At 62.3% G+C, this 20700-nt stretch overlaps 3 protein-coding genes across 7 annotated transcripts in view; 2 read left to right on the top strand and 1 right to left on the bottom strand.

Moving 5' to 3' along the window:
- The first annotated feature begins 62 nt into the window (after nt 1–62).
- Nucleotides 63–7671, top strand: RNF214 (ring finger protein 214). Its single transcript, XM_068418275.1, has 15 exons — nt 63–240; nt 326–539; nt 733–792; nt 1161–1301; nt 1914–2053; nt 2987–3055; nt 3836–3932; nt 4186–4274; nt 4428–4518; nt 4666–4764; nt 5094–5470; nt 5776–5911; nt 6136–6243; nt 6622–6717; nt 7416–7671. The coding sequence occupies exons 1-15, from the start codon at nt 155–157 to the stop codon at nt 7479–7481; spliced, it is 1869 nt and encodes a 622-aa protein (XP_068274376.1). The 5' UTR covers nt 63–154; the 3' UTR covers nt 7482–7671.
- Nucleotides 7672–7929: 258 nt separating this feature from the next.
- On the bottom strand, nt 7930–14748 carry BACE1 (beta-secretase 1). Its single transcript, XM_068418099.1, has 9 exons — nt 14503–14748; nt 12365–12453; nt 11846–12062; nt 11440–11577; nt 11229–11363; nt 11021–11122; nt 10750–10899; nt 10498–10669; nt 7930–10417 (listed from the first exon to the last, which is right to left on the bottom strand). Exons 1-9 carry the CDS (start codon nt 14746–14748, stop codon nt 10176–10178), a joined length of 1491 nt encoding a protein of 496 aa, XP_068274200.1. The 3' UTR covers nt 7930–10175.
- Nucleotides 14749–15084: 336 nt separating this feature from the next.
- The window catches only part of CEP164 (centrosomal protein 164), a 33778-nt gene continuing 28162 nt past the window's right edge, over nt 15085–20700 (top strand). For 4 of the 5 annotated variants that reach the window (XM_068418098.1, XM_068418096.1, XM_068418097.1 and 1 more), the window contains exons 1-6: nt 15085–15264; nt 16467–16648; nt 16871–16964; nt 17320–17431; nt 17590–17800; nt 19971–20126. In XM_068418098.1, coding sequence (XP_068274199.1) covers nt 16895–16964; nt 17320–17431; nt 17590–17800; nt 19971–20126 — 549 coding nt within the window. In that variant the 5' untranslated portion in view covers nt 15085–15264; nt 16467–16648; nt 16871–16894. The other variant, XM_068418095.1, reaches the window with a different exon arrangement.

Genomic DNA, 20700 nt, shown 5'->3' with positions numbered 1-20700 from the left:
CTCGCGGGCGGGGCGCGCCGCTCTGCGCCGCTGCTGGCGCCGGAAGGGGCGGGGCGGCGGGGGCGCGGGGGCCGCTCCGCTCCGCTCCGGGCCGCTCCGGGCCGTTCCGTGCCGCACCGGGCCCGCGCCGTGCCCCAGCCCCGCACCCAGCCCCATGGCGCTGGAGCAGGCGCAGGCCGACGGCCCCGCCCCGGCCCCGCCGCGCCTCTGCGAGCCCGGCCCCGCCGCGCCGCCAGGCAGGTAGGTAGGCCCGGCAGGCCGGGGCCTGGGCCGGAGCGGGGCCGGGGCGGGCGGAGCGAGTGACCGGCCTGTTTGTTTCGCGCAGTGGCAGCGCGCTCTCCGCCCCGGAGAGCCCCAGCGAGGCGGCGCCGGCCGGCCCCGGCGGAGAGGCGGAGCCCACCGCCGCCGCCCCCGGCCAGGCCCCGGCGGCGCCCGGCGGCGAGGGGGAGCCCGGGCCCGGCGGGCGGAGCGGCGGGGCGGCGGGGGAGCCCGAGGCGGAGGCGGGCCCCGCCAGGCCCTCGCAGAACATCGCGGTGCAGGTGGGTGGGGGGCCGGCTGGGCGGCGGGGGGATGCGCTGGGCGTCTGCCGGGGCTGGGGGGGACCCTGCGGCTGCGGGAGGGGGTGTGCGGTCCTAACGGGGGTGTTCGGGAACCGGGCCGGGTGTGGGGGTCTGGGCAGGCTCAGTGCAGCGGCAGGGGCCCGGGGCTGACAGCGATTGCCTCCCTTCGCAGACCGACTTCAAGACGGCCGATATGGATGCGAACACGGATCAGGACATCGAGAAGAACTTGGTGGGTATGGAAGCCCCGCGATCAGGTCCAGGCTGGGCTGCTCACGCTGCCGTTACCGGGCAAATGAGCTGGAGCGCTGCTCTTCCCGCAGGCCGTTCTTTTTCTCGTTAAAATACTAGTCCTGCAGTTGTTAAGCTGTCTCCTGTAAAGCAGGAGGTGCAGCACTAGCTGCAGCTGCAGGCAGTGCTTCCCCTCGGCTTTTCCGATCCAAAGAGCCTGAGCTTTGAACGTAGAGCTAATTAACGGTGGTTCTTGACAGTGGTGGCACCTCCTGGGCTCTTAAACGCTGCTGAGCTTCCCTGCCCCTCTCTGTGCTCTCTTTGGCCTGAGGCAAGGGGTTCTCCCTAAATTTCCGCTCTCCGCTGCAGGACAAAATGATGTCCGAGAGGGCTTTGTTGAAGGAGCGTTACCAGGAGGTGTTGGACAAGCAGAGGCAAGTGGAGAATCAGCTCCAGGTACAGCTTAAGCAGCTCCAGCAGCGGAGGGAAGAGGAGATGAAGAACCACCAGGTGTGTGGCAAAGTCCTCTTCTTGTTTGAGCTGCCCGTTGGCACCGCCGCCTACACGGTTAAGGTGGGCTGCTTTGGCCTCGTGCGGAGCGAAGCAGGCCGTGAGGAGGGGCAGTGACACGCTGCATGGCAGTGTCCTGTGCGTGACACTATTTTACAGCGCTGAGGACTGGCTCCTGCCCAAATCGGGGTGCTGAGCGGTTCAGAGCTAATTGGGAACGCAGCATCCCGTGTGCACGGCTGCTCCTGCTGGTGATCTAGCCCCGGGTGCGGGCTAAACAAAGACACACACCTGGCCCTGTGGTAGCTCTGTGAAGCCAAAAGGAACTGTCGTGGCCCATTGGCCAGACCTAAAGCAGAGCAGAACTCGCTGCCCCTTGAAATCCTTCTAAAGAGGCAGGAGAAGCTGCAGCTTAGGCCGTCTGTCTGTCTCCTGGGTTTCCTCAGAATAATTGCTGTGTATTTCATATAGTTCTACTGAAAAGAAAGACTTTGATGACGCGTGCAATCGAGTAATCTCTCTTCAATTAATCTAAAATAATAACGAAGTTGAAAACAAAACTGTTACTTGGGAATTTTGCTCTTTATTCGCGTGATGCTTGTTTTATCCTAGGAGATCCTGAAGGCGATTCAGGATGTTACGATCAAGCGAGAGGAGACAAAGAAGAAGATGGAGAAAGAGAAGAAAGAATTCTTGCAGAAAGAGCAGGATCTGAAAGCAGAAATTGAGAAGCTCTGTGAGAAAGGCAGAAGGTACGAGTGTGGAAAAGAAAGTGTTTCTTTTGGGGAGAGAAAAGGCATTGCCTGACCGTGATGTGCTGCTGGTGAAGCAAAAGAGGGTCACGTTAAACTGGAAGCAGCGAGTATTTTGGTGAGGGGTTTAGGATGCATCTGTACAGTTTGGAGTGGCTCTACTGCAGGCAGAGCAGCGTTTGTTAGCAGAGAACCTCCAGGTGAATTGTTGCGGGGGGGCTGTGGCTGTCGGGTGTGTGCCCGGACAGCGCCGGGCGAGGAGCACGCGGCTCCACTCCGCGTGACGCCGTCTCTCAGAAGGCAGAGCCTGTCCGTGGGAGGGGGCCCGCTCTGCCGCAGTGCTGTTGGGCCTCGGTGGCCTTGCCGAGTTGTTCCCCTCCCAACGCCCCGTGTCGGGAGGCTGCCTGGCTGTGCCTCACACCAGCTGCTGCCAGGCTTTGCCGTGAGACAGGCCGTGTGTGCTGCGAGGAGAGTCCCACGAGATGCGGGGGGGCTGACGCGAGCGGGGTGCGAGTTTGTGGAGATCTGAAGGCTCCTTGGGGCGGTGAGTTGGCAGTTTTACAGAGCTGTCGTAGAGGTCTGATGGTTTTTGTGCTGAGGGCTCGGCGGTGCTTTTGGATAAAGCTCCTTTAGGAACGGTTCCAAGCACGCAGCCGCTTCCCCCTGGGTGAGGTTGCAAAGCCGGTGCTGTCGGCGTGGCACAGCTCCCTGCGGTGGATTCTGGTGCGGTGCCACAGCCTCTGAGCGGTATCGTGACACAGCACAATTTTTGCTCTGGAGGGTGCTGCCATTGGATGGCGCCGTCTTCAGAACGTGTTGTCACGCCGGGTGCGTAGCTGTGCTGATGTGTGCTGTAAACCAGGGACGTGTGGCGTTGGCGGCGGGGTGAGAACCCCTCCAGGTGGCTCCATCCGTCCTTTCTCTCCTGTGCAGGTTGCTGAAAGAGCAGGAGGAGAAGGAGAACAAGATTGCCTCTCTGATTGCAGAGCAGTCCGATGAGAAGTAAGGCTCTCGCCTCTTACCGGGTCGATGCTGTTGGATGTTCTTCTCTTTCCAGGCATTTTGCCTTGGAGTGAGCCTGGTGCTGCTGGGGGATGGGCTGGAGAGAGCGGTCTGACAGTGCTGTCTGGCTACGTGCTCTAGAGATCTTCAGCAGGCTGGTGCCCTAAGTCTCTGCAGTAAATCCTCTTTGATCACAAAAGCTGGTCACAAGCAAGCTCCTAGATACTTGTGACATAAAGATCCTCAGAGCTGATGCTCAGGGGCTTGACTCTGCTTGTAACTGCATTTCAGCTTCCCAGAACTAGCCAGAGCTATTCCTCTGACAGTTCCCCACAGCTGCTCTGAGCTCTGGCACGCTCGGGTATTTCAAAGCTGGGCAGAGAAGCTCCAGGTCCCGGCGCAGATGCCCACATAACACGGGTGGAAAGGGCCAGCTTGAAACTTCTCTGGGGTCAGAACGGCCGAGTTCTGTGTGCCGCCTCGGGCCGCTTCCTGGTTCAGACCCGGGCAGCCCTCCCTGGAGCTGGACTGAATTCTGCTGAGGGGAGCTCCCCCTCCTCATCTTGTGCAGCGTGTTTGCACGCCGGTTGTCTGCGTGCTCTGGCAGAGCTTGCTGTTGGGATGGTGACTTGTGCAGCCTGAGGAGCTCTCAATCTTCCCCACTCCCACCCCATGCAGAGCTACAAGGATGGATGGGGTTTGTGGGAGGTTGTCAGCTCTCCTGTTCCACGCCATGCCGGCGCCTAGGCCTCAGCCGCCTCGTTGCGTTTCTGTCCGCAGGCAGCTCTGGGAGATGGAGCTGGATAAGCTGAAGAACCAGCACAACGAAATCAACAGGAACATTCTCGAGGAGACGGAACGGGCCTGGAAGGCAGAGGTTAGTAGGTGACTTCCTACCCACAAAGCAGTTGTTGAAGAGGGTCTTTCTTGAGATTCTGGATCATTAATGGATGATTATGTGAAAGTAGGAGCAGTTGAGGATGAGGCTAAGCCTCCCTCTTTGTGGGACAGGAGAAGGGATAACAAGTATAGTGCAGCAAGCGTTAGCGGGAGCGGTGCCCGGGTGCACTTGGCGTGGCGCTCAGCGAAGGGCTGACAAACTGCTGTCCGTGGGGGCCTCTCCCTGCTAGATCCTGTCCCTGGAGAGCCGAAAGGAGCTGCTGGTGCTGAAACTAGAAGAAGCAGAAAAAGAAGCAGAGCTACACCTCACCTACCTCAAGTAAGTCCGTGTAGGCTCAGGAACGGCGGGGTCACTCAAGCGTCCCTACCTGCCCACTTCCCCTTCCTCTGCTGACACTGGAGGCTTAGTTGCTCCCGCTTTGCTGCCCCTGAGAGCACAGTTGCAAGTGGGAAAGTGTAGTTGCGCTTGCAGGTCTGCACCGCCCACGCTGGAGACGATGAGGCCGAAGCAGGAGTGGGAGATGAGGCTGAACAGGATACGAATGACCAAGGAAAGCGTCCGAGTAAGTCCTGCTGAAGGGCTCCCAGCCTGACGGCGAGCGGTTCTCTGCGTTGACGCTACTTTGTGTGCTGAGGTTCGGCCCCTTTGGGAGAGGGCTGAGACCCAGCAGAAGCTAAAAAACACGTCTGTGTTCTGCCCTCTCTGCTAGGATCAGTTCAACGACCACATCCAGATGGTGAGGAACGGAACAAAGCTGAGCAGCCTCCCCCAGATCCCCACCCCGACGCTGCCACCCCCGCCCTCAGAAGTGAGTGCCTCTCCAGGCTGACAAACGCCAGCTCGCACTGCCGGGAGGGTGGTGGGAGGCCCTGGGGGCGGCCTGCCCGCTGGCTGTGCTGTGTGTGTTGGGGGAGGCTGGAGGGGATTGCATTCTCTGGAGCCCTGTGCCTCTCCCCTGTCTGTCGGGGCTTGCCTGCTGTCCCTGGCGAGGAGGGGAGGGGGTTCCTTCCCTTGCCACGAGGAGCAGAGCTGCCGGTGCCTGCGGTTCAGCCCACCTCCCGCCTGGCTGGGGAGGAGGGCACTCGGGTGGGCTTATTCTGACCAGCCTTTCCTTCTCCCCCTGTTTTTCTTTCTCAGACAGATTTCATGCTGACGGCATTCCAGCCCAACCCATCCCTCACTCCCCGGCTCCCGTTTCCCATCGGACCCGTTCCCGTCCCCATGGTCATGCCCAGCGCTGATCCCCGGGCGCTCTCCTTTCCTCTCCTGAACCCTGCCATCTCCAGGCCCAACCAGCCCTCCCCGCCGCTGCCTGCTTCCCAAGGAAGGAACAGCCCGGTCGTGGCGTCGCTCATGGGCACGCACAGCCCCCACGTGGCACCCCCGGCCTCCATCCCCCCTCCGCCGGGCCTGGGAGGAGTTAACGTCGCTCCGGAGTTCCACAGGCTGCAGCCGGCCGACAAGCTGGAGAAGCTGCTGGAGAAGCTGTTGGCTCGGTTTCCCCAGTGCAACAAGTGAGTGTCTCACGTCGCCCTGGCCAGAGAGCGAGGGCTTGCCCGGGGGACATGGGCTGGGGGAAGGGGAAGCGGAGCTCTCGGTGCCCGCGGGGTCTGGAGGGAGCGAGGGAGGCCTGAAGGCGAGGAGCAATTCACCTCACCTAGAGGGTAGATGGTTGAGAGCACACGCTCCTTGGCTGTGACACGGGCTTGCCCCAGGGCTGGCGTGCCTGGAGCAGTGGCAGGGCCTTTGGAGGGTCCCCGTCCGTGAGGGCTGTGTGACGCGCTGGCTGGGAGCTCTCAGCAGGCTGCTGTCCCTGCAGGGCCCAGCTCACCAACATCCTGCAGCAGATCAAGACTGCTCGGAGGACCATGAAGGGTCTGACCATGGAGGAGCTGAATCAGCTGGTGGCAGCCAAGCTGGCGGAGCAGCAGGAGCGGGCAGCGGCCGGGTCTCAGGTGGGAGAGCGGCGGGGGCCCGCCAGACTCCTCCTGGGGGGCTGCTGGGGTAGCAACGAGAAGCCATAACTGCTCCCTGGTTCCCTGTGGGCTGTCCCCTGGGGTCCCCTTTCTGCTGACTGCGGCGTACCTGCAGGGAGCCGGTTTCCCCGAGGTGACTGGGGGGAGCTGGGCTGTCCTTCCCTTCCGGGCTGTTCTGACCTGCCTCGTTTCCCTTGCAGCAGCCTCTCGGGCAGATCCGGGCCCCCATGTTCTCCGCTCCGCTGCCGCAGATCAGCACGCCCATGTTCCTGCCCCCGGCCCAGGTGGCGTACCCCGGAACAGCGTCACACGTAAGGCTTGCTGGCTCTCCTGGAGCGCCTCACCATCCCGGGGAAAGCCAGCTGGGGAGGGAGCCCTGTGAGAGGGGGCCCAAAGGGTGGGCCAGTGGAGCTGGGACCTCTCTCCTCACGCAGCTGCTTGGGCTGGTGAGGTGGAAGGGGAGGGTTAGGGGCATGGGCCCTTCGTGCTCCGCGTTGGGGGAGAGGGGGATGGTGGCAAGAGGTGCCAGAGGCTCTGACATCACGTGGTGTCTACGGGCAGAGGGAGGAGTGGGGCAGACTGGTGCCTGGCTGCAGCTGGTGGGACGAGTGGCTGGAATGTGGAATATGTGAGCTGGGGTGTCTGACGTCTGTTCCTGCCTCCTTTCTGTTCCCTGGCTGCTCATCCAGACCCCGGCTGCCTGTAAGCTGTGTCTAATGTGCCAGAAGCTTGTGCAGCCTGGAGACCTTCACCCCATGGCCTGCTCGCACGTGCTGCACAAGGAGGTGAGCGTGCTTCCCCCTGCGTGCTGCTCTTGGGTGCCGAATGGTTCCCAGTGCCCATCCCCTTCCGGGAGCCCTGGGCACGTGTAGTGAGTCCCTGTTGCCGTGAGATCTCGCCCAGAGCAGGGCACGATCAGCAAACAACTTCTCTGCATCCTGGCAGTCCCCTCCTTTGCTCTTAGCAGGGCCACCCTGAGCGGCCGTTTGGTGGTGGCCTTAGGAGGAGGCTGTCCTTATTCCTGCCCCCGAGCCCGTGCTCCTTGCTGTGAGGGTTAGATCCTGGCCTGTGAGGGTTAGATCCCGGCCTTCTGCCTTCCTGGAGAAGGAGAATCTGGAAGGATCTGTAGAATACAGGGCAAGGGAGAGAGCTGCCACCGGTGCCTGGGCGCCGTGGGTCTGTGCTCTGGGGAAGCAGAGGAGACTCTCATCCCACGGTGCTGGCAGCGGTTCAGCTGTGTGGGCAAAACCCCTCCTCCCCGTGGCTCTGGTGCCTCCAGCAGCTCCTGAGGAAATGGAAAGCCATGTCCTGAGGAGGGCCTGTGATCCTGCTAGGTTAAGAGGGCTCCCTCTTGGCGACCATTTGCCAGAGGCTGTGTCTAAGGAGCCAAAGAAACTGTCCCTTAACACATGCGCCCTGGCCAGCACTGCATCACGTGGTGTCTGCAGCGCCAGTGGCTCCTGACTCCTTCTCTCTCTTCCAGTGCATCAAGTTCTGGGCACAGACCAACACAAACGACACTTGCCCCTTCTGCCCCAGTCTCAAATGACGGCTGCTCGAGCGAGGCGGCCCCGCGCCCGGAGCTGCTCTGCATAGACAGGATGGGTTCTGAGATTTCTACAGCTCTATATTTATACGACCATGTATACACATGTACATTTTTATTATATAGGTAATGTGTGTATAGAAAGTCTGTATACATACAAATTCATAAATAAAGTGTGTATATTATGCAGTGATTTGGTGCTGCTCCTTACCCCTCTGTTCGCAGCCCTGCTGCCTGCCTTGCGGACGAGTGTTAAGGCATAACCTGCGTGCGGGGACACTCCTGGAACTACATCCTCCCCCTGAGCTCCCAGCAGCTGCTTCTCCAGGGCCAGTGGTCCCAGCAGCTCCTTCTCCAGGGCCGGTGGCCCCAGCAGCTCCGCACTTGCCGCAAACCCCCTTGGCAGGCCGCTCCCCTGCCACGGCCGTCACCCCTCTTAGCAATGAGGTTGTGGACGCAGAGCGTTTTTTGTGGTCTTTTTTTTTAATGTAATAATAATTTACCGTGTTAACATTCATTGTTCTTACATAGACAATAGGTTACAGAGTACTGGAGCCTACAGCGGCGCCTGCGGTGACCGTCCCCGTCCCCTCGCACAGGCCTTCGCCCACGTTCCCCGCCGGAGCTCTGGGCCGGGGAGGGAGCGCTGGGGGCGAAGGGGCTCGGCCGCGCTGCAGCTCGGGACAGCCACCCCGGGGCAGTGCCTAGCTCCCCCTCTCCTGTCTCCTCAAGCCCGGGCTGACCACCAACCCTTTCTCCATGGATCTCGGTGGGATTACAGGTGCTCAGCACCACTTAAAACCTTGCACTTACTCGGTGGAATTTTTTCCCCCCTTCTTTGCAGCCTGTGGCACAAATTCAGCACTGCTGGAGGGAGCTGTGCCTGGGACTGCTCCGTGCAGGCGCTGCCTGGGTGCAGCACGCCTGCCTTTGGTCCCAGTCCCAATCTTGCTGCACACACACACGCTGGCCAGCGTGTTTTAAGGCAGTGGTCCACAACAGAGCCTCTGGGGTGCCGGGGGTCCCGGGCAGGCACGAGGGGTGGAGGTCTGCGCGCGCTCTGCCACCGCGTGACGCTGCTTGGTCAAAGACGCCTTTAACTCCAGGATTTAGGTCACGAGCGTTGTGCTGGGCGATCCCTGCAGACCCCTGGCCCCACCTGAGCCGGCGGCTCGGCCCCAGCAGCGCAGGCAGCCCCGTCTGTCACTCACGGAGGAACGTTACCTTTTAATTAGCGAATCTCGGTGATTAAAACAAAGCCCTCTCCTGTCCAAGTCGGAGGCAGAGAAGCAAGGAAAGACAAGCTCGAGGGCATCTGCCCCAGGGAAGGGAAGGTGAGTCCGCAGCGGCCGGGAGGAGGGGAGGGTTGTCCCTACCTATGGGAAAATCCCCCCCTTGCCGTACGAACACGTCGAGGACACAAGTGCCTCCTGTGCTGTCCTCGCAGCCTGTGAACCAGCGCCCTGCGTGCCCCAGCCCTGCGCCCCTCCGTCCCCTCCCCTGCGCCCACCTCGGCCAGCCCCGGCCTCGGGAGGGGGCCAGGGCCCGGGGAGTGAGCAGAGGGCGAAAAATATTTTAAAAAACCCCAAAGGAAACAGGAGCAAACCCTCTATGTTGGGTTTGGAACAGTGGCTTTCAGCGCTAGAATTAAAAATAGAGATATATGTGTTGTACAGGTGAGAAGCGACCGTGACTCGTACAGCCGGGTGTGCCGCGGGACCTGCTATGTACACGCTCTGACGCTGCGCAGCTGCACTACCAGTGACTCACGTTATTAAAAAAAAAAGATTGAAATAAATACAACCATGTGTTTAAAAAAAGAACGAATGCTGCAGCCCCCACAGCCGCTGCCGGGGGGGTCTCAGGCCTCGGAGCAGGAGCCAGGGCGCACGGAGCCGCCGTGCCCGGCGCCGTGGGACCCGCCGCGGTGGGGCAGGGCAGGGGCTGCGGGCGGGGGCCGCCGGAGCTCCCCTATGGCTTTCGAACGGGCGGGCTGGGGAGCGGCGGGCACCTCGGGCTCTCCTGGCCCACGGTTTCTGTGCGGGGCAGGCTGGTGGGGTGCGGGGGGAGCCGAGGCCGGGAGGCTGCGTGCCCCGGGGCGGGAGGGCAGCAGCCACCGGCTTCGATGCTGGAAGGGAGGTGAGGCAGTTTCCCATCCCCAGAGAGGATGTGGGGGACGATGGGTGCCCGCTCCTACCTGTCCCGGGAGGCGGCTGGTGGGCGCGGGGCGTCCTGGGGCTGGCGGCAGCGGAGGAGAGTTTGGGAGGGCAGGGGAACGGCTCCGGACATGGAGAGCCTGGGCTGGGGGCTGCCTGGCCGGGTGGGCAGCGCAGGGACGGGGCGAAAGGGGCAGGCAGGGGACGGCTCGTCAGCGTGACCCCGTCAGGCCTGGCCGGGCTGGGGTCAGAAGGGCAGAGGAGCTGCCCCCAGCCCCCGGGCCGGGGCTGCTGTGCCCTCAGCCCCCTCCCCAGCGCCCACGCTCTTTCCACAGGTCCCAGCCGAACGCGGCCCAGGCCCAGGGGGCCCACGGCTGCCCCCAGCCCGCTGGCTCCGACGGGCACCGAGTCCCCCAGGGCCGAGGGTCCGAGCCCCCCGCGCTGCCGCCCTGCCGCCACGCTCTGGCCCCCGGAGACAGGGCCGAGCTCCCCCTGCCCCGCCGCCCCCCCTGCGGCCCCGGGGCTCCCCCGCGCTCCGCCGTCACTTCAGCAAGGATATGTCGTCGGCGAAGTCGTCGTGGTCGCGCCGCAGGCAGCGGAAGCAGCGCCACTGGAACACCATGAGGCAGAGGGGCAGCATGAAGAGGGCGCAGATGGCCGCCATGACGTACGCGATGGTCATCAGGGTGGACTCGTCCGTCTGCGGGATGTTGTAGCCGCAGTCCTCCATGTCGGGGTGCAGGTAGGGCCCCTCCACCGCGGCCGTCCGGAACTCGTCGTGAACTGCGGGCGGGAGAAGGCAGGGCTGCGGCCACCCCACGTCCCCGTCCCCGCGCCCCCCTCCCCGCGGGCCCGGCCCTCACCGTGGCAGGCGCTGACGGCGAAGCCGATGCGCTTGCGGGCGCGGTCGAAGACCACGTAGAAGCCCTCCATGATGACGGCGCCCATGACGGTGCCCGTGGAGGACTGGGAGATGGCGAACTTGTAGCAGTCGTCCTGAGAGGTGGCCACGTCCTCCACCGGCCGCAGGTATTGCTGCGGGAGGGGAGGCGTGTCGGGGCGGGGACGGGGCAGCCGTGCCCCCCGGCGCCGTCCTGCCCGCCCGCCCGGCTCACCTGGGGCAGGATGGTGATGCGGAAGGACTGGTTGGTGGCCTCCCCCATCAGGTAGAGGGACAGGACCGGGAAGATGTGCCAGGGGGTGGTGCCCACCTGCCAGCAAACCAGCTGCTCCCCCAGCCAGAAGCCGTCCGGGAACTTCTCCGTCTGCGCAGGGGAAGGGGAGGTGAGGGGCCACGGCGGGCAGAGCAGAGGGGCAGCCGGGCCGCCCGCAGCCCGCGCCGGCCCCGGGGACGCGCTGACGGGGGCAGAGGTGGGTTTCACCGACCGAAGAAGCTGTTTTGATGGATTTCACCGCGGCCTCAAACACCTTCTTCGGCAGCCTGAGGTTGGTGGTCCCGCTGTCCACGATACTCTTGTCGTAGTTGTACTGGGGGCAGAGGAGGGGCAGTGACGCGGGCGCACGGCCCCAGCCCCGCTCCCCCGCCCTCCCGCTGCCCCTCGGGCCGCAGAGGCTGCCCCGCCGCCCCCCGCACCTCCTTGCAGTCCATGTTCAGGTCCTGCCCGTTGACCTCCAGCCTGACGATGATGACCTCGTAGTACCACTCCTTCCGGATGGGCGTGTACCAGATGTCCCCCACGTAGAGCGAGCGGTCGATGCCGCCGATGATCTGCAGCGCACACAGACGGGCGCCGTGGGGCTCGTCCCCCCGGGCAGCCCCCCCGGCCTGCCCACCCGGCACTCACCATGCTGCCCCCCACCGACGCCAGGGCCTCCGTCTCGTTGGGCGAGAAGCCTGCCCCGCAAAGCTGCAGGGAGAAGATGTTGGGCACCCGGGTCTGCTTCACCAGGGAGTCAAAGAAGGGCTCCAGGCTGTCGTCGGGCTGGGGAGAGGGGAAAGCAGAGGCAGGATGGGGATGTGTCAGGGCTGTCGCTCCTGCCAGGGTGCTCGGTGCCCGGGGGAGCTCCCAGTACCAGCACGGCTGCGCCCAGGGATCCCGGCTGTGCCTGCTGCAGGAGCAGGGCTCAAGGCCACCAGCACGGCCGCAAGCCGGGCCCCAAGGGCGCGAGTGGGGGCAAGGAAAGAGGTGACCCGGACCCTGCTGGGACAGGTGCCCTCCTCTGCGGGCAGGGCTGCGAGCCAGGACTCACCCGGGCGATCTCGGCGTACGCCAGCCCCAGGATCCCTTCCCAGTTGGAGCCGTTGATGAAGAACTTGTCCGACTCGGTGATGGCCGCGATGTTGGCTCTGACGGTGACGTTGGGGCCGTGGGGGATGGTGACGAGGTCGGTGCCCAGCTCCCCTTCCCACTTGCCCTGGGTGTAGGGCACATACACGCCCTTGCGCAGGTCGCGGTAGGTGCTGGACCTGCAACGGCATCCGAGAGCCAGAGTGAGCTTGGTGTGGAGGAGGAGCGGGTGCCCACGGGCTGGGTGACGGCGGGAGCACACGCGCAGCCGAGCGTTGGCCAGCGTGGAGGTGTGCCTGTGCCGCAGAGCCAGCAGCCCAGACACCCCCCTAAGGGTTGTGGGAGGGCGGGCAGGCGGCCAAGGGGTCCCTTCTCCGGGCACAGAAGGGGCCGTGCAGACCCAGCCTGGCTCCAAGAAGGGACAGCATCGCGGGCACACGGCGCGCTGGCCGCGCTCTCTGCGTCCCCCCAGCGTACTCACAGCTGCCGCTGGTAGTATCTCCGGAGGAAGGGGTGAGGCGCAGCTCCCACAGCGAAGTTGCTGCTCCCCGTGTCCACCAGGATATTCAGCTGCAGAAGGGAGAGAGGGAGGGAGGCTCGTGCCTGCAGCGGGACCCTGCGCTGACTGTACACCCTCAGCTCCGTCTGGCACCGCGGGCGAGTGACGCTGTCCCCGTCCCCACACCGTGGGGGGCCCCGGAGGGACGCTGTGCCGCGGTGTGCAGCCCCAAGCTGGGCAGGGGCCCGGGGACAGCTCAGAGACGCTGTGCGAGAGGACGCAGCGGCGGAGCAGGGGTCGGCGACATCGGGGTGTTGCACAGAAAGCAAACACTGCCCGGCGCCGTGCAAACAGAGCGTGGGCTCTGCCCTCAGCACAGCCCGGCCAGGAGCGTGCCAGGGCTTCGGCCCTTAATCCATGGAGTGCGAGGGGAGAGGAAGGAGGCTAACGCGCTCGTGCTGATCGCAGCAGCGCTGGGTACGGCTCCCGGAGCTTCCTCCGTGCCCCACTGACAAGGGCTGGGTGCCCCCCACTCCAGCCCTGCCGCCCTGCCCACGGCCCCGTGCTGTGCGGGGGGACAGATCTCCCCGACCCCAGGCCAGCTCCTTGCCTAGGAGACCATTTCAGGCCACGGGTTAAGATCAGAGCGGCGTGTTCGCCCCTCCAACATCCCCCTGGGCAAGCGCCAAGAGGTGCTGGGCCAGCACCTTTCCACGGCACCCCGGCACCCGCAGCCTCTGCTGCTGTGCCCGGGCCCTTCCCGGGGCGGTTGTGTTTGATGGGCCATCAGGGGCTGGCTGCTCCTCACAGCCCACCTCGGCTGATCCCCGAGGTCCCCAGAGGAGACGGGTTTCCCTGGAGAAAGAGCTCAGCACCGGGCAGGTGAAAGGGAAGGCGAGGAGGGAGACGGGCTGGTGGGGGACAGCAGGGTGCCCGCGCCCCCGCAGACAAACACCCTCCCCTGCATGTGCACGGCCGGGCTCTTTCATGTGAATCTTTTAATTCCATTACAACGCCCGGAGGGATTTTGCTCCAGCAGACGGGCGCGCGCGCACGCACCACGCTCGCCTTTGGAAGGAGTCCAAGGCTGGGACATGCTGCCCCGAAGGGTGGCCGGCTCAGAAACGCGCCTGGGAACAGGTGGTTCGCGCGGAAATTATCTGGCAGCTGCGACACGTGGCAGGTCCCAGGCAAAAGATGATGAAATCACGTTGAAAACCGGATTTTAGAAATAATCTCCTCCCTTTTTTTCCCTAAACAACCCCTGCCAGAGCAGAGAATAAATCCCAGGCAAGCAGGGACAACACGGGACAACTGTCCCCGGCGCACGGGCACACGGTGGCACACGCGTGAGCTGGGCAGCACGGCTCCCAGGACACGACGGACCCCGACCAAAAGACGGGGCAGGAGCAGAGCCTGGTGATGCGCTGGCTCCTGCTCTGCCAGCCCGACGGGGCCCCTTTCTGTCCCTGGCTCCTGCTCTGCCTGCCCACACCGCCCCGACTCCTGCGCAGCGGCCACCCGCACGACAGCCCCAGGGAAAGCCAGCTCTGGAAGATCTGCCCAGGTGAGGAGCAGCACGGGCAGCCAGGCGGGCGGCAGCTGTGCCCGGCACCGTGCTGGGAGGAACGTGCCAAGCACGGCTTGGCCGGCTGCTTCCTTGGGGCCTGCACGTGCCCGCGTCGGGCAGGCACACGGCCGAGCAGCGCCCTCGCAGACGGGCACGCCGCACTCCCACCTCCTCGCAGCCCTCGCACGGTGCCAGCTCCTGCACGGTGGCATCCTTCGCCTCGGGAGGGACGGACGGAGCCTGGCCCGCGCCGCACGGAGGGCCACATGCAGCGCCCACCTCGGAGCCACCTTCGGCGGGTGCCCGCGGCCAGCTCGCATCAACGGCAACGGGGAAAGCAGCCCCCGAGCGTCACAGGAGCGAGGGGCACCGGGAAAGCTGCGGGCACCGGGAGAGCTTGCCCGGCCGTGCATCCAGCGGGATGCGGCGGCGTGCCCGGCCATGGGGCACCCGCAGAGCGCAGGCCGGCCCCGCCGAAGGCCGGGCAGCGCTCCCCGCGCCCCCTCTGCACCCCCGCGGCCCCCGAAGGAAGGCGCGGGGCGGCCCGTACCTTCTGCGGGGGGCTGCCCACCGTCATCTCCACGTAGTAGCCCTGCCCGGACTTGCCCCGCAGGTTGTCGATCATGTCCACGAAGCTGCCGCCGCGCTCGGCCTCGTCCGGCGCCCGGCGCGCCCGGGGCCCCGGCGGCAGGGCCGCGCCGCCCCGCAGCGGCAGGCGGATGCGCGGCGGGGCCGGGCGGGCGCGCAGGGCGGCCGCCGCCAGCCACAGCAGCAGGCAGGGCCAGGCGGCAGCCATGGCCGCACGCTGCCCGCGCCGGCGGCTCCCCGCCCCGGAAAGGCCTCCTCCCCGCGGGCGGGCCGAGCGGGGACGCGGCGCTCAGCGGGCCCGCAGCGCCCCGCGCCTCGGCCGGGCGGCCGCGCCGGGGCCGAGCGCGGCGGCGGGCATGGCGGCGCGGCGCTCCCCGCCCCGGAAAGCCCGCCCGCCGGCGGAAGCGCTCCCGATCCCCCCCCCCCCCCCTCCGGCCCCGCCGCGGCTCCCCGGGCCCGGCGGGGGGGTGGCGGCGGCACCGGGGCGGGCCGCGGGTCCCGCCCACGCGTCGCCATGGCAACGCTCGCGGGCCCCGCCCCTCCGGGACTACAGCCCCCGGCAGGCGCCGCCGCGCCGTGACGTCACGCGGCCCGTAGGCGGGGGTGGGCCCTGCCGTTACCGGGGCAGCCGGGGCCCAAAAGGAGCAGCGGCGGCAGCGGCGGCGTGCGTGGCACCGGGTACCCTACGGACCGACCCCGGCCTGCTGAGCGGGGCCCGAGCGCGGTGAGCATGCGGGGGCGGCGGGGCGCCCGCTCCGGGGAGGCGGGTACGAAACGGGTGGAAAAAAAAGGCATTTTTTAAAGTTTTGTGCCCCGTTAACCGGAGCTTGTTGGCTTTCTCCCAGGCCTGGCTTCTCGTGTGGCTCGGGGCTGGGTCCTCCTCGCCGCTCCGGCGCTGTGGTTACCCGCACCCGCCCTGCCCGAGGCGGGTGTGCCGAGGCAAGGCCTCCGGGAGGGCGGTGAGCGCTTCACCCCTCTCCCTCCCCGCTGCCGGGGGAGGAAAGGGGCTGAAATGGTGCTGGGGGGGAGGACAGCCGGAACGGGACCCCTCGAGCGAGCTGCACACGTCGGAACGCTTTAACCGGGTCGTTAACTGCGGGTCTAGTGTGGTGTGTGCCGAGGATACCTCTGCCGGGATTAACCGCTGCCCCTGAGGCTGGCTTTGCTTAAGAGTTATAAATGCGGAGCGGGCCGAGGGCAGGGGAAGGTGAGAGGGCAGCGAGGGCTCGGCTCCAGGCAGGGGAGGGGTGATCCCGCTCCAGGTGCTCGGCGTTAGGGTGTTGGTGGTGCTCGGCCCCTCCCCGGTGCTGCCGGGGCACCTGGCGGGCCCCCGTGTGCTGAGGACGGCCCAGGGGTGCTCTAGGTGCTGAGCGTTTGGGGTTTTGGGGGTAACAGGAGGTGCTTGGGCAGCTGGCTGGTGTGCAGGGAGTGGAAGGGACAGCCCCGTCCCTGCTCCTGCCCTGGGCTCCCAGCCTCCCCTGTGCTGGTGCTTGTGCAGCTGCGCTGCGAGCCTGCTCAGCGCCCTGGCCTGCCTCCCCGTGTGCCTCTGTGAGGCTAATGCTGGCCACACGTGGCTGCGCAGAGCCACAGCTGCGGGTGTTTGGGGCAGCGAAATTGACGTAGAGCTGCCTGAGCCTGTGCTGAATGGGTTGTAAGGGCCAGCTGTGGTGGGACCAAATCCCTGCCTCCAGCCTTGGAGTTCAATAGCAAAGCAGCCCTCCAGAGGGGGGACACGTTAAATTAGGATCCCTTTATAGCTTCTAAAGTGTCCTCTGGGGAGGTGAGAGAGGCCCAGGCTAGCAGGGTCTGGGGAGAAGCTGCCTTGTCCCTGGGCAGCGCTGGTTCAGCCCAGGGACTGCTCTCGGAAAGCTGTGCTGTGCTCTGGGAAAACTTCTCTTTTTCTCTTTTTTCCTTTTCTCATTTCAGCTTATTTTTTTCCTGTTTCAAAAGTGCCCGAAGCACGTGCTCATCTTCTCTGTAGAAGCTCAGAAGCCTGGGGAGTCTCAACTCGTGTGCTGCTTCAGCTCTGCTCCCTGTTTCCGCAGCCCCTGTGAAGCACGTGCGGAAGGTGTTTGATTCGGTTTTGCTGCGTGCAGTGAAAGAGCTCTGTAAGTAGAGTGCAGGGGTCTGCCCTGCTGTGTGTTTCCCTTCCTGTGGGGTGGGTTCAGGCTGTGGGTGTTGTGACTGGGGCAACAAGTGCACCTTGTTGCCCTCCCCAGCCCCAGCGCTGGGTTTCCTGGGGCCTCAGCCCCGTGCTGTGTGACGAGGAGGCTGTATTTCTGAGCGCAGCTGATGGCTGTGGTTTTGTGTCACTTCCTTCGTGCTGCCAGGTGTGGGGAGCCGTGGCAGGAGCTATGACGCTCATTGGGAACCAGCTCATCCTGCAAGAACGTTACGATGACACGTGCATTCCCAGCCAGCAAGGTAACTGCTGCCCGTGCTCTCAGAGCTGTCGTGAGGGATTCAAGCGTGTGGGTCACTTCTAGGTGCATTAACACAAGAATCAGGGAGAGCATGAATGGAGAGGGTAGAATAAGTCGGATTTCATAGAAGGCGGAGCTGAAAAATTATCTTTGCAAAGATAAACGCCATTTTGCAGTCTGTCTCCCTGCTTGAGCAGCCTCGTAGGACGCGCTCACTGGTGCGTGCTGGCAGCTTGGAGCAGCTTCCCGTCCAGATCAGGATTTCCCCCCTGCCCGTTGCTTTAGCTGAGGAGGATGGCTCTATTGTGTAATGCCTGCGTAGACCATCTCCACTGATTCCTCCTCTGCTTTCCTAGAAATCCACGATTTTGCACAGAACATCGGGATTGACCCTGAGAAGGAGCCAGAGCTGATGTGGCTGGCCAAGGAAGCCATTGTGGCCCCGTTACCACCCGGGTGGAAGCCCTGGTGAGAGCTCTGTTGGCAGCTGTCCTGTTGGTTTCCTGGCCTCCCCTGCTGCGTGCTGCCCACGTTGGTGGCAGAGCAGGGCGTAATGCCACAGCAGATGCATGTCCTGGGCATGGGGAAGTACTGTTCTTACTTTTCATGTCGTTCTTGCCACGCAGCCAGGATATCACTGGTGAAATCTACTACTTCAACTTTGCTAATGGCCAGTCCATGTGGGAGCACCCCTGTGATGGCTACTACAGCGAGCTTGTCATTCAGGAACGAGAGAAGCTGCTGGCATGTGGCAGCTTGAAAAAGAAGGAGAAGAAAAAGAAAGAAAAGAAAGAGAAGAAAGACAAGAAGGAGAAGCAGTCACGGAAGCGACCCACTGTGAGTAGACTCTGCTTGCGGTGCTGCTGGGGAGGGCTGGGTGGAGGATGAATGTGTGGCTGTGAATTAGAGGGGCTGTGCTGTTGCTGCTTTGGGATGGGAACAGCGATTCCCCTGACAAGGGATCCTGTCTGGCAGGGCTGAGTTTGGAAATCCAGCAGAAGTGGGGTCACAAACCCACAGAGGTTGGGAGGTCCTCTGGTAGGAGGACTCGCCTGGCGCAGGGGTGCCACAGCCCTGTGGTGCTGTTGCTGAGAAGGAAATGGTACCAGCCAAGGGTGCTGGTGCTGTCCTGAGCAGCAGGTATTTGGAGTGCTGGAAAGATTGCCTTCCTTGGAGAGGCCCACAGATGGTGTTCATGCAGTGGCCATGCGTATTTTACTGCGGTATCCAGACGCTGAATGTGGGTGTAGACATGTGTGAGGTTAGTCTGCTTTGCTGTTGCTATCTGCAAGCACAACCAAATTGCCTTCATGTCCTAAGTGATAGCAAATAATTCCTACCTTCCAGTAGCCACTAATGAGAAATCTCATGGGGAAAGACGGTGTGCTGTGGTGTTGCTCAAGGTATAAACCTCTTTGACTCAGCCTCAAGCCTTCACTTCGAGCATTTTCTTTTATATATAGATATGTAAGTTCAAGTGGCCCAAAACTTACACACCTGTTTATATATGAAATTGTGTTAAGTATATATTTCTAATTTAGATAGGTAAGGGTATATATAATTATGTGAGATGTTTCAGTTACTTGCTGCTATTTATCTACTTAGGAAATGCAGCCAGGGATTCTCCCTTCGGTGTCCTTGGGTCGAATTCCCTCTGCCCTTCTGCACCCTGGGCAGGAGGGTCCTTGGCCAGACCTGGAGAGATGTGTAATGTTTGGGAATTGCTTTGCTTTACTGTTTTTGGTCCCCAGCTGTGGCTCCACTGAATTGCTAGCTCAGGTTCCTAATCACCAGCATGTGGTAGTGCTTGGTTAGCTGCTAAGAACTATGACTATAAATATCAGATCAACTGCAGATTATCCTGAAAGTTTTAATTAGCCTGATGGAAGTGAGTTTATCTTTGCTGAAGGACAGCTCACATCCTCTGCTCCGTGCATGTAGTTAATGGCTGTCTGTAGAAATGATTAGTTAGGCCCAGAATGTGTGATTTATTCTGTTACCATTGCTGTGGCAGCAACTTGGAGAAAGAAGGATCAGTGTATATTCATCTCCCTGTCCCCATCCCTCAGTGTGTGAGTGAATGAACTCTGTTCTCACTCTGTGATCTTGCATAGCCACAGAGTACAGGACCTGTGGGGTCTGAACACACAGACGCTCTGCTGAAGCAGCAGCACTTGGCTGTACTGGTGTGCTCCAAAGAAAACCCTGGGGGGTGTGTGTGTGTGTGTGTTTGTAGTTTAGCCAGTGCAGTGTATCAGAGTGAGACTACAGGGGTGGGGAATTCCACAAAGCCCAGCAGAATGGTTGAGTTTCTGGGTGAAGAGAACTTGAGATGTGAAGTGTGTGTCGCTCAGTGGTGAGGATGTTGGGTGGCTCCCAGGGCTCCTGCTTGTCCTTTCTGAGGGAGAGGTGTATTCAGGAGCTGCTTACAGATGTGCTGCAGCAGAGCTGCTTTCCCCTGCCCGTGCTTTTCTGGTTGTGTGAGGTGAGGAAGCCGCCTGGGTGTTGGCCTACAAAGAGGTGGTAATTGCAGCCTGTGGAGAGCAGGCGGCTTCTTGCTGTCGGAGCAGTTTCTACTCCACTCTTCACACTGTGCAGAGCAGCAGGGCAAACAGATGAAGCTGCCCAGTTTGCCGCTGGTGTGTGATGTTGGGTGTGTGCTGCGTGTGGGTATGTGCTGGCACGTGAGCTAGCGTGGCTCCTGGTGTCCTCTTGCTTCGGCTTTGCAGTAATGCCCATTGATTTTTTTTTTTTCTTGGTTCACCTCACTGCTGTGAAGTGAAGCACCATATTCAGATAGGTCTTTGGAAAAGAAAACACGTGAGTAAATCAAACTGCTATTCCTGACATATCTCACGTGCTGGTGATTGCTGGGTGGGGGGTCTCACAAGCAGCTTTTTGGTGGCGGGTTCAGTATCGGCAGCCTGTGTCGCGCAGCGTCTGAAATAAGGTACGTAAGCTGTGTGCCCGTGCTGTGCTGTCAGTGACTCCCTTCGGTCTGCTCCAGCCCTCAGGCACCCTGCTAGCGCCCGTCCCGGCGCCCCTGGGCACCCTCCCTCCGCTGCGTGGCCTGGCGGCGTCTCCGGCCGGCATCCTCCGTGGCTCGCTGAACTGGGACGTGGGCAGCGCGGCGGACTCGGGCTGTGCAGCCAGAGGAGTGCAGGTGAGGCTCCCTCCGCTCGGGGAGCGTGCCCGGGAGAGCACGCCCTGCGGAAGGGCATGGCGATGCTCAGCAGTTGCAGTGAGAATTTGGGATCTCACAGCAGTTTTGAAGTATGTTTGTCTCTTAAAAACACTTCCCTACTGTCTTTCCCAATACTTTGTTTGCTCTTGCTAGGGACCCTAGTGCTAGACTTGTGGTGAGCTTTCTTTTATGTTTAGCAGATTTAACTGGAAATTCTTTATTGTTGGGGGGGGAAAAAGTCTTAAGCTCATTTTATTGGAACTTTGATTTGTGTCCAAAGGAGCTATGACATACAGTACAGGCAATGCAATCTAATAAATAATATTCACTCAAGTATCTGCTGAGAATAAAAAAAAAAAAGAACAACTTTCTGGATGAATGTAAGATTTACAGTTGTCAAATGTTTGTTTACAGAATGTGCCCTCTGGGTCAACAAAACAAATGTGTTGAGTGGTAACAAAGTGATCTTTTAAAGGAAAACAAAACAATATCTGTGCAAAACATTGTACAAATCAACACCTTCACTGAAGGTTTTCCTCTGGCTGAGTTAGGT

Source organism: Nyctibius grandis, chromosome 25 (assembly GCF_013368605.1).
Source record: "Nyctibius grandis isolate bNycGra1 chromosome 25, bNycGra1.pri, whole genome shotgun sequence".
In the NCBI taxonomy this organism is placed as follows: Eukaryota; Metazoa; Chordata; class Aves; order Nyctibiiformes; family Nyctibiidae; genus Nyctibius; species Nyctibius grandis.
The sequence above is the reverse complement of the archived record's forward strand: the minus strand, read 5'-3'. Positions and strand labels throughout refer to the sequence as shown.